This window comes from Talpa occidentalis, unplaced genomic scaffold (assembly GCF_014898055.3).
Source record: "Talpa occidentalis isolate TD23 unplaced genomic scaffold, MPIMG_talOcc4v2.1 talOcc4.6, whole genome shotgun sequence".
In the NCBI taxonomy this organism is placed as follows: domain Eukaryota; kingdom Metazoa; phylum Chordata; class Mammalia; order Eulipotyphla; family Talpidae; genus Talpa; species Talpa occidentalis.
Window position 1 is genome coordinate 70,619,080 of NW_023604972.1, and position 15,994 is coordinate 70,635,073.

The 15,994-nt window shown below is 33.7% G+C and overlaps 1 protein-coding gene across 10 annotated transcripts in view; it reads right to left on the minus strand.

Annotated features, from left to right (window-relative positions):
- Positions 1-15,994, minus strand: part of FER (FER tyrosine kinase) — a 484,685-nt gene that overhangs the window by 381,602 nt on the left and 87,089 nt on the right. For all 10 annotated transcript variants that reach the window (XM_054688073.1, XM_054688071.1, XM_054688072.1 and 7 more), the window contains one exon: positions 12,340-12,439. In XM_054688073.1, the coding sequence (XP_054544048.1) occupies positions 12,340-12,439 (100 nt within the window). The remainder of the gene's footprint in view (positions 1-12,339; positions 12,440-15,994) is intronic.

The window sequence follows — 15,994 nt, forward strand, 5'->3', positions numbered from 1 at the left end:
TTCAGTGTTCACCATTTGATAAATATCATGATGGAAAGCCTCCTGATAATCGATAAGTGATTGTTTTGCAAAAATAAAATACCTGTACATAGATTCTTTTAATTTAGCTAACTATTCTAGTAGCCAATATTTTTCCTTTCTTTCAAAACATTCCTGTTAATCTATACAATTTTTAACTATTATTACAAATTAGAAAAAGATAAATTGGAATTCATCTTAATTTATAAATTGTTTGGACCAAAAGTCCACATAAACTTTTTCAGATAAAAGTTAAAATTCAAGTATGACAAGTGGGAACAATGAATGATCTGCCTTTTTCAATCAGTGGTTTTCTTCTGACAACAGAAAAGCTAGGTCAGATGTCATCTCAGTTGTTTTGATTAAATTGTAATTTCTAATTTTCAATCCTAGAAATTAAATTATCTTCTTTTCTCAATTTATTGGGTTGTGATGGTGATCAAATACCAGAAAATTATTAAAATGAACAACGGCAAAGTCTAAAGAAGGCAGAACTTTGGTAGCTGAAAAAAAAAATCTTTCTGATGATATGCCCCTATAAAATATTAAAAATTACACTAGGTATATCCATACTGTGCTAACTTTAATAAAGTCCCTGGTATACAAAATTATGATATATAAATCAAGTAATATTTATATACACGTATAATGGGTTTTAAACTGTTCATGATATTTTATTTAAAATCTCAACATAAAATGCCTTAGAGAAAAAGCTCTATAACTCTATGTAGTATCATCTCCTTGCATATAGAGATTTATAGATTCAAATGACCCACAGACTTTTCTTAACTTCTAAATTGAATGATATACCATGTTCAAAGGTATACTTGTAATGTAACCTATGTTTAAATGGGAAGGTTCCAAGTAGCTGGGGTAGGGACAGCAACATAATGATGAATGTTGCACGTCATCTAAAAATATGAAAAAGAACAAAAAACAGAACAAAGTCTATACCCTCACCATAACTGTCAAAAATATCCAAATATGAAATTGCCTGTGAGTAGAAAAATGCACACCAAGTCTCTACAAATGAACTCTTGCTCTTCCATAGCAAGTCTTAATGCACATGAGAACTATTAAAATAAAATTCATTCAACAGGGAGAAAAAGAGGCAGCAGCATACTACTCCAAAGCCACCATCAGAAAAATAAAATCCACTCTACTTGTGAAAGTACTGAAAAATCATAATGGTGGATAACAGAAATCACTACAGAAAAGGAACTTAAAAGTGCATGTGAAAGGCCAGGGAAGCAGTCTTAGGTAACACTTCAGAGTGAAAAATGGCTAAAATGAAGGAACTTTGGAAACTGCAAAGAGGAAAAAAAAGAGGAAAGCAAAATCTTGGAGAAACATGAAAGACATGAGATTTACCCTACTTGTTAGCTAACAAGTTAATGTGCCTCATTTTCAACTAAGCTGGCAGAAGACACAAGATTCCAGTGACAAACACCAAAGACAAATTCTCACAATAATATCAGTACAGTGTTCTCACTCATGGAAATAAACAAAAACAAAAAACAATCAAATGACAACAGAAAAACTAGTAGAAAATATCTACACCCTGTAAATAACAGACAAAAGGCTATTAATTGTAACATACAAAAAATTCTTAAAATTTGAAGGAAAAGAGACCAAAACACTAACCTCCCCCCAAAATGGGCAAAAGGCAATTAACAAGACAATTAACAAATATTTTAAAATGATCTTTAAATATATAAAATGGGCTCTCCCCCAGTGGCACAGGCGGTGAGCGCAGCGCTATGAAGCTATCCACAACCTCCTGCAGTGCAGGTTCGATCCCAGCCAGCCAGCTAGAATCCCACCTGGCGCGGCTGACCTCTCTTGTCTCGCCCGCTGTTCCCCTCAGCAGTGTATTTCAGTCAGTCTGCCTGTTCTGTTCCCCACTCTGCCTCTGGTGAATTTTCTCACCCTCCTGTGCATCTGGCCTGTACTCCAGTTCTTATATGCATGAATAAATAAATCCTTAAAAAATAAATTAAATAAATAAATAAAATGATGACCAACCTCACTTTCTCACTCAAAATAAGAGAAATGCAAATTAAAATTACATCTATCAAAATGGTGAGAATGCAGAAAAACAGGTATTTTTATATTTCTGGTGGGAAGGCAAATTGATATTATCCTTACAGAAGGAAAACTGGTAATATCTAAGAAAATGAAATACGTGTTTATCTTTTAACCCTGCAGTCACACTGCTAGAAATTTATGGTTGAGATAATTATACAACAATAAAAATAAAACATATGTGCAAGGTTATTAACAGTAACTATGTAATTGAAAAAATCTGAAATAAACTAATTGTCCAGAAAATACTTGAGTAAACATAATGAAGTGCTATGAAGCAATATGAAAGAATGAGAAAGAAATCTACAAGTTGAGATACTGTGATTTTCAGTATACAATCTCAAGTAGAAAAGCATGAAAAAGATCATTGTATTGTAGTTTTCTATAAAAAGGGGGACATAATTAAAGATGATATAGTTCTTTAACAACATAGCTTTGTACAGTTCAGGCTTTTAAAGTCATTAGCATTTCACAAGGAAATAAACAAAATCAACAAGGATACAAGAGTAAAAATAATTTAAAATGGGATGTAGAAACAAAGAGACCAAACTTTATTTTCAGCATATAATGTAATCATACTAAAAGGAGTGAGGAAAAGAAGAATTTATGTAACTTTGTAAAACAACATTTGAGCAAAGACAAAAAGAGCTCTAAATAAATAGTAAGTTTCATTTTCAAAGGCATGGGTTATCAATTATAAAATTATTTTCTGTTATTTTAGGATTGAGCAAATAAGTAAATAAAATGCAAATAAAAGAAGCCAGGTTTCTCACTGTCAGAAATAAGTTGCAATACATAAATAGGAAACAATAGAATGAACTCTGATCTGATGTGATAAACTGGAATATCAATTTTTTAATACAGAGATACTTACAGCAGTAAACACATATGTACATGAGTATTTGCGTGTGTGTTTGTATATTAGCTTATTTCCTGTCTATTAATATAGCCATTGAGAGGAATCAGAATGAAGATATCCCAGTAGCATGAGCATACACTGCACCCATTAGTTTCTAAATGTTATTTAGGAAATATGGTTTCTTGGGAAAATATAGGAGGACTTGGAGGAGGAAAAGTATAAAATTAGCCAAAATAAGTGTTCAGTGAATGACAGGAACATGATAAAAGGATAGAGGAGCCAATTTAAAATGGCTCCCATTGTCCAAATCTGAGCCTGACAATATATAATGATAATAATGGATTCTAATAAAATAAGATTCATGCATTCCCATTAATGAATCAATATAAAAATAATTGGAGTTAACATTAAAAGCAAGTTAATAAATGTACAAAAGAATAAAATTAAAAAATCTTCATTTGGCAATTTCAAAAACAAATCAGGCATGAATCATCAATACATGTGCAAAATGACAGATAAAATTTGAGGAATAACACCACATTGACATAGTGTCAAAGTTTTTCCCCATAACTTACTAATTGAAAAGAAAAATAAACTCATAACTATACAGTGAAGTAAGCAGATACCATCTTAACAAAATGATCAAAATAACACCCAGTGATAGTATAAACTTTTATCACATATCTAACAATATAATGCACTTAGAATACTAGAATGTCATTCCTATGGTATTTCTTTGAAAAAAAAAAAAAACAACTAAATCTCATGCTTCAAAAAATCCAAACCAAGGACTATTCCACAAAATAACTGTCCATAACTATTCAAAAAAGGTGAATAGTCAAATCATTAAAAAGAATGTTGACCATTATAGTGAAAGGAGACGAGAAAAGTATGATAACTATAAAAACATACTTGAATACACACACAAAGGCACACATATTCACACACCACATACAGAGAGAGAAAAAGATAAAGCAAACGTGGCAAATATTAGGATTTGGGGAACAAGGATGAGAGTATATGGGAATTCTTTGGATTAGTCTTTATATATATCCATAGGTCTAAAAGAATGACAAAGTAAAAAGTTTAAAAAAGAAAACTATAAAGATCTGGTTAAAATTCAAAAGTAGGTGAATAGTCATCAAATCTAAAAAACTGGAGTTTGTCTACAGACAAAAAGTCTCAATGATTTGTTCTTTAAATATCAAAATACTGACTTCCCAGGATAGAAAAGAAAACTTGATTTTATTATGTATGTTGGAAAGCAGGTACATTCCAACAAAAAGAGAGCCAGACTGTGAGGGCAAAAATTGTCATTCCTCTTTACAAGACTAGTGAAGTATGCAGAAGACTAACATTTCTACCACATAAAGGACATTCATCTTTTAAATCTATCCAGATTCCATGGAGTCTTATGTCTGTGGTAGACACATAGTCAGTCTTTTCCTAACAGCTGCTTGACAAGAAAATTAAAATGAAGGTTCACAAAACAGTTGTCATCATCATGTTAGAATACAATTGGTAAAGAGGAAATACAGAGATCACCATTACTTAGGATGGATAACAAATGAGTCACTGACCTCACATTTCCAGTAAAGTACTATAATAAATAAGATTATATGTTGCACATTAACAAGTTGATGAATATTCTTAATTTACTGGCTTTAACTACAGGGTAGCCATAGAATATATCTAAAAGAAACAGATAATTAATATTGGTTGCATGTGGAGGGGAAAAAATAGGTAATGGGTAGGAAAAAACTTTTTATGTATAATTAGTTTGTACCTTAAAATTTTGAATTTGTACTTGTGTGAGAGGGAACCAATGAACCCCATTAAGAAAACAAAAATCTCCAGAGAACTTCAATTTAGATATACCTCCAGGATATACCACCTCTTACTTACATAAGTTGCTATACTCAGCCTTCTAGCTTAGACTATTACTGTGAATAAACTCTCCTTGTGCTTAATCAGTTTACTTAAATACTAGATTTGTTATGGCAAAGAGTCTAGTTTCTAAATGAAGCACCCAAAGTTACCCGTCCCCTCGTGGGTAAAAGTCCATCCATATGGGATCGGCCCAGAGCAAGGCCCCAAAGCCTGCCACAAGTCTAAAGCATCTTCCGGTGGGGACCCACAGAAAAGGGTCACAAACAACCGGACAAGCCCGGAAGGAAAAGAGCAAAATCAACATCAAGATAAAAGCTGCCATTGTCACCTCCCCACAGGTCTCACCCACATCTGTGTCACCCAGTCCACGACCAAAAGACAAGTGCAGTTTCTTTACGTGTCTCTAGGCTCCATGCGCCTCCTCCAGGTCTCCTGGCTCCATCCTGCTTCCTTCCTTAGTCTCTCCTTCAGCTTCTCCCCTTCCTGCTCTGCTCCACCCTCCCTTGGGTGGGGCAGGGAACCTCCCCCTTTCCTGGGGACCACCCTGTTGCAGATTCACCTCTCAAATACTCAAAAACATTGATTCAGCATTCTCCATTTTGCTCTCTGATAAGTGTTTCTTATTCTATGATAGTATTTTCATAAGCAACAAGTTGTAGTATTCCTAATCACATAAAAATATATCTCCTTGACTACTTTTTAAAAGTTACTTCCCTATTTCCTCTGAGCCTTTATTTCTAGACTCCTGAAAAGATTTGTCTCCACTAGTTATCAACAGTTTCTTTCCTCTCATTATCCCTTAAACCCATCCACTAGTTATCAACAGTTTCTTTCCTCTCATTATCCCTTAAACCCATCCATTTAGGCTTTCCCTCTACATTGACATTAAAACAGTTCTTGTCAAAGTCATCAATAACCGACTTTTTACTGAATTCTAATCTCAGTTCTTATTTTAAATCTTAGCAGTTTTCAAGCTAGTTGATAATTTTTCTTTCCTTAAAATCCATCCCCCCATATTTGCTTCCAGAACAATAAATTCTTCTGGTTTTCCTTTCACCTGGGTCTACTTTACAATTTCTTCTTCATTTCCTCAGCTTCTTAAAGTTGGGCCCAGACCTAGGATTTTCCTTTTCTGTCTCAACATCCTTGACAAACTTATCAAATCACAAGGCTTTTAAATACCAACTAAAATTAAGATTTCTGGTTCTATCCCAGAAATCACCCAAGAACTCAAGAACTAGAGATCCAAGTGCAAACTTGACACCTCCAAGTTAGATGTCTAATAAGAATTTCAAAACCAAACTCCTGATTTCTACCTCCAGTTGTGCTCCTCCAACATTTTTCTTCATCTCAGTTAATAACAGTCACATTCTTCCTGTTGTTCATGCCAAAAAACCTTGGAATCATCTGATCAATTTCTCTCATGTATTATATGCTATTCACCAGCAAATCCTCTAGATATTATTATCAATATATAATCGACCCTCAATATGGATGGATTCCATATTTCCAAATTTACTGACAGCCTAAAATGTATTTGCAATCTCAAAATCAATACACACAGTGCTTTCTAGCTCAGTTGTAAATGTGCGCATGTGTAGAAGTGGTAAAAGCTTTGCCTGGTGCACAAATTCCCAGCCAAGGTCAAATAAGGCTGCCTTCCATTTCAGCTTTCATTATGTAAATAACAGTTCTTTTTGAAGTACATTTAGTTCCATACTCGCTGAATTTTTATGCTTTTTGCTGGTCATTTTGCTGTTTAAAAAGACCTCAAACATAATGCTGAGTGCTATCTTGTATTGTATGCTCATGACAGCTGTGATATGCTTTAAAGAGAAAATATGTGTGCTAGATAGCTTTGTTTAGTCATGAGTAATGGCACCGTTATCTGTGAGTTAGATGTCAATGAATTAACAATATATATTAAAATTGTCTTTAAACAGAAATCACACATAAAACAAGGTGATGCACTGATCACCTGTCAAAAGTTTTATGACCTTATTTATAGAAATCTAACTCCTTATGTTCAGTAGGGGAATGATTCAGTACTTTGCTAATGTTAATTTGTGTTCCCAGTGATTTTGTAGAACATAAGTCCCAAAAATAACAAGAATCAATTGCATAATCAGAATTCTACCACTTTTCCTCACATTTGTTGCAAGCACCTAGGCCCTTGCCAGTAAGAGCCCTTACCTTCCAAAAGACTAGAAAAAACTGGTCTCTTAGCTCAATCCTTCCTGGCACTTCTTAGAGTATTCCCAACATGGCTACTAGATTGTCCTTTCAAAATGTATGTTAATTCATGTCATTCCTCTGTTCAAAACCCATTTAAATGAGCTTCACCTTACAGTCTGGGAACCAGTAGACTGCATTCCTAATCCTGCTTATGCCTGAAACTTGGCTTGCAATGTTACCTTAATTGAATCACGTAATTCTCTTTGGAACTTAGCTCCCAACCCTCTCTGTGATTGCAAAGTGCTTAACAGATATATAATGAGGTGCTATGTTTGCAAAAATATAATTCAAAACCACTATTAATGGTGAATATCAGATTCCACTGTAGAAGTAAGTCCCTTAGGATAATTTTCTTTTAATTGTGGATCATTTTCTGATTTTCATTGTTGGGAATTCTTAAATCTTAGTGTTACCAGTAAATATCATCAATACAATTGTCAAGAGTACATTTATACTTTAAAGTGGGAGCAATTTTCTGTTCAAATAGATGAAATAATCAAAGATAAAGCTTTGAGTCTAAGGGAAAACTACCAGTTATTAGTCTACCGTAGTTTATGAGTCACAGGTGTCTTCCCCCAGTGTTAATCAAAGTAATTAAACTGTAACATGACTATTTTGTTAAACATGATTTTCTGGTTAAAAGTTTTGACTGCTATAAAAATGTTATATTTTGAATATTATGAACCATAAACAAATATTTTGTATTTCTTTCCACCTCATTGGACTGGTTTTCATGTTTCCACAAAATAGGATAATTGTAAATTTAAAGTATTAAGCATTTATTGGTGAGTAATGCATGCATTTTCCCATTCCAAAAAATAAGTGATTAAAGTTGAAATCGTTTTTAAAGCTATAAACAAAACCACCACCAATAGCTTCCAATCTTATTCAGAATAAAAGCTAAAGTATTTAAAATAACAACAAATATCCTATATAATCTGTGCTTCCCTTGCCATCCACCTTTACTCTTCATTTCTTTCTTTTTTTAATAGACTTTTTTTAATTAATTAATTAATTTATACAAGCACTGGGTACAGTCAGAAGCACCGGAGGGTGAGAGAATTCACCAGAGCCAGAGCGGGGAGCAGAGCAGGCAGAGTGACGAAGTACACTGCTGAGGGGAGCAGCGGGCGGCATAAGAGGTCTGCACGCCATGTGGGACCCTCCGCCGGTGGCCGGGGAGCAGCCAGGGATGGAACCGGCGCTGCAGAGGCTGCGGGCAGCTTCGCAACCCAGCGCTCAACCACTGCACCACTGGGGAGGCCCTACTCTTCATTTCTAATCTCATCTCATATCATGCTTTATCAATCCTTTAGTCCAGTGAACCCAGAATCTGTAGTGCTCTTTAAAGATGCCAAACATAATCCAATCTCAATTACTGTTTTGGCTGCTGAAATACTTTGGCCTCTACCTGAAATATTCTTTAATCCCTGATAATCACATGGTTCATGCCCTCACTTTTTTCTTCTCCATGAGACCTAATTTGATTTCCCCAATAATCTATACACCTATAGAGTTTCATTTCTCTCCATGATACTTATCACAATCTAACATACTCTATGCTTCCCTTATTTACTTTACTGAGTATTGTCTACTCAAAATATAAACTTGATAGAGACAATAAATTTTGTGTTGTTAGGGTCTCCCCGGTGGCGAAGCGGTTCAGCCCTGGGTTGCAAAGCTGCCCGCAGTCTCTGCAGCACCGGTTCCATCCCCGGCTGCCGGGCGAGGGTCCCACATGGCGCACAGACCTCTCCTGCCTCCCGCTGCTCCCCTCAGCAGTGTACTTCGGTCCTTCTGCCTGTTCTCCTCCCCGCTCTGGCTCTGGTGAATTCTCTTACCCTCCCACGCTTCTGACTGTACCCAGTGCTTGTATTAATAAATAAATAAAATCTTAAAAAAAAAAATTGTGTTGTTATTTACAATATCCCTAGTGTAAATAATAGTACCTGGCACATAACACGAAAATATATAAATAAATATAGTTATTATTTGTTAAAAAATTTAAATTTAAATAAATATTAAAAGTTAAAATTTATAGAAAGATTCCAATTTTGCTTTCTTTATCTGTTTATATTATCTGTCTAGTAATCAAGTCCAAAACTAATATTGTTAAGGAGGTTACTTATAAAATAAAAAGGAAAATCAGCAAAAAGATATAACTTCCCATAGTCTCATTGTATAGGAAAATTAGCAATCATTACTGAAAATCATTACTGAATAAAACTTAGAAAAGCAGGAAAAAATCAAATTATTGTGATTTCAATTTATTCTTAGGAAGCTATCTGCAGAATATGAGTCAAGTAGCATATTCCATACCACATTACATTTCAGCATCTAATAACGATATCATAAAGCTGACTTCAATTTCTGCAGCTCTAACACAGTAGCAAATTAGATTAATTGCTGAGTGCTTTACTCTTATGACCTTATAAATAGCCTATCATATTAAGCTCTATGTAATGAAAAGCATTCATATAGTAATTTACCTTATTAATATTTGATATATTAATAAGCTAAATTACTATTAATATATACCCACTTATATATTATGTATATAATATATACCTACTTATATTAATAAGCGGGTATAAAATAGCTAAAGCCTCCCTCACTTTCAGATCATTTTAATGGACTTGATCAACAGGCATACCTTTTACTCTACTATGGTCTTTCGTTAAGTTCTGTTCCCAAATGCATTTCTTTCAAGGCAGACCGATGAAATACACTGCTGAGGGGAGCAGTGCTTATATAAATTACTTAATTAATTTAAAAAAAACAATGTTGGGCCTCCCTGGTGGCGCAGCAGTTGAGTGCTGGGTTGAGAAGCTGCCCGCAGCCTCTGCAGCGCTGGTTTGATCCCTGGCCACCAGGCGAGGGTCCCACATGGCGTGCAGACTTCTCCAGTCGGCCAGCTGCTCCCCTCAGCAGTGTACTTCGGTCCTTCTGCCTGTTCTGCTCCCCGCTCTGGCTCTGGTGAATTCTCTCACCCTCTCGCGCTTCTGACTGTACCCAGTGCTTGTATCAATGAATAAATAAATCTTTAAATAAATAAATAAAAATTAAAAAACAATGTTTTCAAATAAATTTTATACCTCTTTGCATAAATATTTAGTATAAAGATAATTTTTATTATAAGAAACTTACATATTTCTCATGAGTAGAGCACAATTACACAAGCACTTATTTTTTAAACCTATATTTTATAACCTGTATTTTATAGGTTATAAGCTGATTTAATGGAAGAAATCAAATTTTTGAAAATAATGTCACTAACACATTTAGAAAGACAAATGCAAATGGGCTATCTTAACAACAGAGATTCAGTCAAATTACAAGCCTTTTAAATGTCAAATCTGTGGTACTTAACATGAAGTATTACATACAATTGAATTGGTAAATACAGAGCAATACAATTGCTCTGGTAAATTTATATATGGCTATTTATAATATTGGGCACCAATTTAATAATGCTAGTCAGGCATAAAATAATGAAATTTATAAAATCAATTACTTTGATAGATTGAATAGTAATGCCTAATGTACAAAACTATTATTAACCTATTCTTGATAGTTTAAAAAGGATTTCCTGAAGCCTCCCTGGTAGTACAAAGGGTTAAGACAAAGCAATTTGAAGCTATCCACAGCCACAGCAGCCCGAGTTCGATCCCCAGCCAGGGAGCTGACCCACATGGCACAGCAGACCTCTCCTGTCTCACCCATTGCTCCCTTCAGCTGCGTATTTCAGCCTGCTCTGTTCCCCACCCTGTCTCTGGTGAATCTTCTCACCTCCCCCCCAACTTCTGGCCAATAGCCCAGTTCTTGTATGCATAAATAAATCTTAAAAAAAAAAAAAAAAGAAAAAAGAAATTCCTTATGTAAAGTAAATTTTTGAAAGAGAATAGGACTTGGAATTCCCAATTTGGAACATCAACTAAAAAATGGGTAAGCATCACCAATATGGAAGAAATAATATTTTAATCTCAATCACTTAAAGACTACTGTTCTTGGTAACTATTTCTTGATTACCTAAAACACTCTTTAAAATAACAACAGACTAATTATGAGGTAAATGAAGTTTGAAAATCTATGGAAGAATCATCCAATATTAGCACTTATATTGGAAATCATCTGACTCAAAGTCTATGAACTTTCAGCCACATCATTGTTTTTCTTTAATTCTCTAAAATAACTTAGATAATTATATTACAAAAATATTTAAAAATATAAGTATATTAATGAAGACACGATCTCAAAATATTGGTGGAACTGCAGGAAAATTAGGTAAAAATTAGAAACTAAACATGGATTCATATTCCAAAAAACAGCAATAGAAACATGCAAAGAAGCAGAAACATGAAGTAAATGTCAGAGCAGTGAGGACAGGGAGAAAAGGAGACATAAAGTAAATACTAGAAGGGGGAGAAGAGGGAAAGAAATAGGGGGAAAAAGGGGAAGGGAGAAAGGGAAGGAAGCAGGAAGGAGCAAAAGAAGCGGGTGAAGAAAGGAAGGGGGGTAGAAAGAACTGCACTTAAAACTATATCACTTCTATTTTATTGGGAGAAACACAGTATCTTCACTGTGCAAGATACATCCAAATAATAGGAGTTGCTTATTTCATTTACTTCCACAAAATAACAAAATAGTTCACAAGTAAAGGGCAAGAGGAAAACACATTAATAAACAGAAAGGTGAATTAAAGAACAAAAAATTCTTATAATAATATAGTATTTATAGCAATAAATTTTTAACTGTAACTTTTATATAATTAAAAAAGTCCAACTATGAAGGCCATTTAAAAATTAGTATGTTTCTCTTTCCATTCACATGCAAGTCTTCTTATGATAACATTTGGATATATAAACATAAAATCAAGTTATGAAGGCAAAATAATGCTATAATCATCTTGTAATTTTAACAGTTTTATACATCACAGGTAAAAAGGAATTTTAAAAGACTTCCAAACAAATGCAATCATACCTTTATTACTTAATACTCAGTAATTAAATAAGTAAATATGATGTTTAAAAGTAAATTTTTGAATTCCTTGCATTCAATCACAAGTGCATATTGCTTAATATGGTCTATAAAAAAATCTGCATCATTAAAAAAACAGACACCATACAGTCACTTTAGATTTTTTAAAATGTGAATTGACCCAAGTGGAGAGATTCTAATACGTAAACACAACTTTTAATGATAAGAATAAAAATCAATAAAATAGACATTTTTTTTTCATAATTGTGCCATACCTTTAGCTAAAGCTTCTTTATATTTCTCTTTGGCAGAATTCATTTCTTTTATTAATTGCCTATAGTTGGATTTTAATTTCTCTAATTCTGTCTTTGTAACCTGTCAAAAAAGAAATGCAAAAAAATAATTTTAATGACTAAATTTACATTGGTCAACAACTTATATTCCAAAATACTGGTTTTTATTTTACAAACTTTTTATTTTACTGCTTATACATAAGAGTTGTTCCTTAAAATAAAATTATATACAATAAACAAAAAGTTTAAAAAACAGGAAATATTTAACAACTTACAAAAATAAATATTCTCAAAAAAAAACAAAAACAAAACAACCAGCAATCAAGGAAGACCACAACGGAGTAAGAAGAGGTTCCTTCTTCACTCCCTAAAGTAGAATCTGTAAGTTAACCAGACCAAAACTACACTTTGAGGGTTCCAAGATATAGGGGAAACTGGAACAACTTTCAAATCGTACACCAGCTGCAGTGTGAACTGGGACACAGAGGAGATTCACGGTTCATTAAACAAGAGGAGGGTAGAGAAAAATGATGGGAAATTGTGATCCTAGGAAGGAGGCTACCATACAAACCACTGCACTGACAGTTGGCCAGTAACCTTAGGAAGAGGAGACATGAACAATGTGGAAGTACTCACCCTTGAGGGAACATAAGCACAGAGAAGTTGGGGTGCTCCCAGAGTGCGTGATCACCAGTGAAAAGAACAAGGACAGTGCCTGGCTGCACACTTCCTTCCCAACAACCCAGGGTTGATACTGATTTTGTGAACACACTGAAAGCACACAAACTACAGAGTCGGGTGTGGACCCCTAAGAGGAAGGATATTAACAGATCCACAAATATGAGCCCACTGTCCCTCCCACAAACAACTGTATCCCTAGAGCCTCTCCCCCACCTCCAGGTTCAGGAGATGCAAGATGTGGTCTCTAGGCTTAATGAAGCTGGGAAAAGTGAAAAATCTGCTGCCTGCTGGAAATAGGTACTTCAAAATTCTACGTTACTGCCCCAGATAACCGACCAAAAAAAAAAGGGAAATGCAAAACAAGCAGACATAAAAATACAACTCATGGGACACTGAGAACTCAAGTGAATATAATGTTCACCAGGAGAAGACAAGTTTCCAAAATGTAACAAAAAGACATGGAAAAGTTTTCTTCTTATCAGATACTGAGTTCAAAATTGCCATGATAACAAAATGCAAAGGAAAAAAAATCAGAAAAGTTGATCAAAGATAATAAGAAAACTAAACTAAAAAAAAGAAATGCATGACCTAAGAAATAAAATTAATGAACACAAAACAGAAATTGAAGATTTAAATAAGAAAACAATGGAGATGAGGGATGTAAAAAGTTCAATACAGGAGATAAAAAGTACTTGGGAAAACTATGGAAAAGAGAGAATGGAGTGACCTATTCAAAATATTAGAAGATAAAATTACCACCTGAGAATACTATCTATCTGTCTGTCTATCTATCTATATCCTTCATGACTTTCAATCAGACATGAGGAGAAAGAAAGGTGATCTCAAATAAAAGATAAGAGTTTGCAAACAGTACACCCCCTCTAAAAGAAATGTTGAAAGAATCTCTATTATCTAGACTGACAAGAAGAAATCCACCAAAAAAAAAAAAAAATTGAACAAAGCAGCACATAGAATCAAAAATAAAGACAAAATAGCAGTAGCAAACACTCATATGTCAACAATCATCCTAAAATGGAATGGAATGAATTCACAAATCAAAAAGTATACCATAAATACATGAAGCATAAAGCAAAACCAAACTTTCTGCAATCTCCAGAAAGCCTATCTGAGCTATAGAAAATAAATATAGGCTCAGAGTAAATGGCTGGAAAACAGTCATACAAGCAAATAGGGCCCAAAATAAAAAGGGAAAATGAAACAGCAACAGTTAAAAAGATGAAACAAACTTCTACCTAAAAAAGATAACAAAAGACAAGGATGCATAACACATAATGATTAAAAAAACAATAAATCAAGAGGACATAATACTCATAGATATAAATGACTCAAATGAAGAACATCAAAATATATTAAGGTAACTATTGGCAAATCTGGAAAAAAAAAAAAAAAAAAACATTAGGAGCAACAAAAGAAAGGACTTCAACATCCCACTTCAATTCACGGACAGATCAACCAGAGAAAATATCTAGGACAATAGCAATAAATATGGAACTATGCAACACTGGCTTAACAGACATTTTACAGGAGGGGGTGGATACCAAAAAAGCTGATTACACATTCTTCTCAAGTGCACATAAACATATTCAAGGATAGGTGACATACTGAATCACAAAATGTCAACTAATTCATAAAGATTGAAAACATATCAAATACCTCCTCTGGTAACAACTTAATCAAGCTGAAAAGAAAAAAAAAGGGTAAAAAGCACCTACTATGTGGAGATGTAACAACACACTACCAAATTGGACTAATGAGGAAATCAAAGAAGAAATAAAAATACCTGGAAAACAATAAAAATGAAGACACAGGCTACCAGAATCTATAGGATGCAGCAAAAGCACTGCTAATATAGAAGTACATAGCAAAACAAGAGTTTAAATAACCCAACTGCACACCAAAAGGAACAAGAAAAAGAGGAACAAATATAACTATAAAAGGAAAGAATAATAAAAATTAGAGCAAAATGAATGAAAAAGAAATCAAAAAGACCATTCAAAATATTAATAAACTGAAAAGATGGTAACTTGAAAAAAATAAGCAAAATAGACAACTGAAGCTAGATTCACTAAGAAAAATAAGGAGAAAAGTCCAATAAACAGACTCTAATAAAAATGAAAGAAGAAAAGTTATAACAGACATCTCAAGAAAAACTGAGGATGAAGACTGTTATGAACACCTGTTATGAAAAAAAATGAATAACCGAGAAAAAACTGACAAATCCTTAGAAGCATGCAACCTTCCAATACTGCACCTAGAAAATCTGATACAGACCAACTAAAAGCAGAGTACTGAAACAGAAAATGAAGTTTCTCACCCCAAAAAAGCCTAGTACCAAAGTATTCACTGCTGAGGACTAATTCTTGCAAAAAAATTGAGGAAGAATACCAAACCCAGAAAACAATTCACAAAAAAAAAGAGATACAAAGCAATAACACTGATAAAAATACGCCAAAAAATCAACAAAATTTTATAAAAACATTTTCAACATTATATTAAAGGGATTATATATCAATACCAAGTTAGACTGATTCCAGTTGTACAATGATAGTTCAACATTCAAAAATAAACATGTATTTTACCAAACCGAAAAAAGAAAATGTAATCATATGATCACTGGTGCAGAGAAAGAATTTCACAAGATTCAACTTCAATTTATAATCAAAATCTCAACAAAATGAGGATAGAATTAACTTATCTACATATTAGGTTGTCAGAAAAGTTGTGACACATTTTTTTCTGTGTCATGACTTTCCAACAACCCAATATAACAAATGTCATATATGATAACATCATAGCTAGCATCATACTCAATGCTGAAAAACTGATTTTCCCCTATAATCACATACAAGACAAGGATGCTCACTTTCACCATATTATTCACAAGAGTATTAAAAGTCTTATCAACAGCAATAAGGCAAGAGAAAAAAATAAAGGG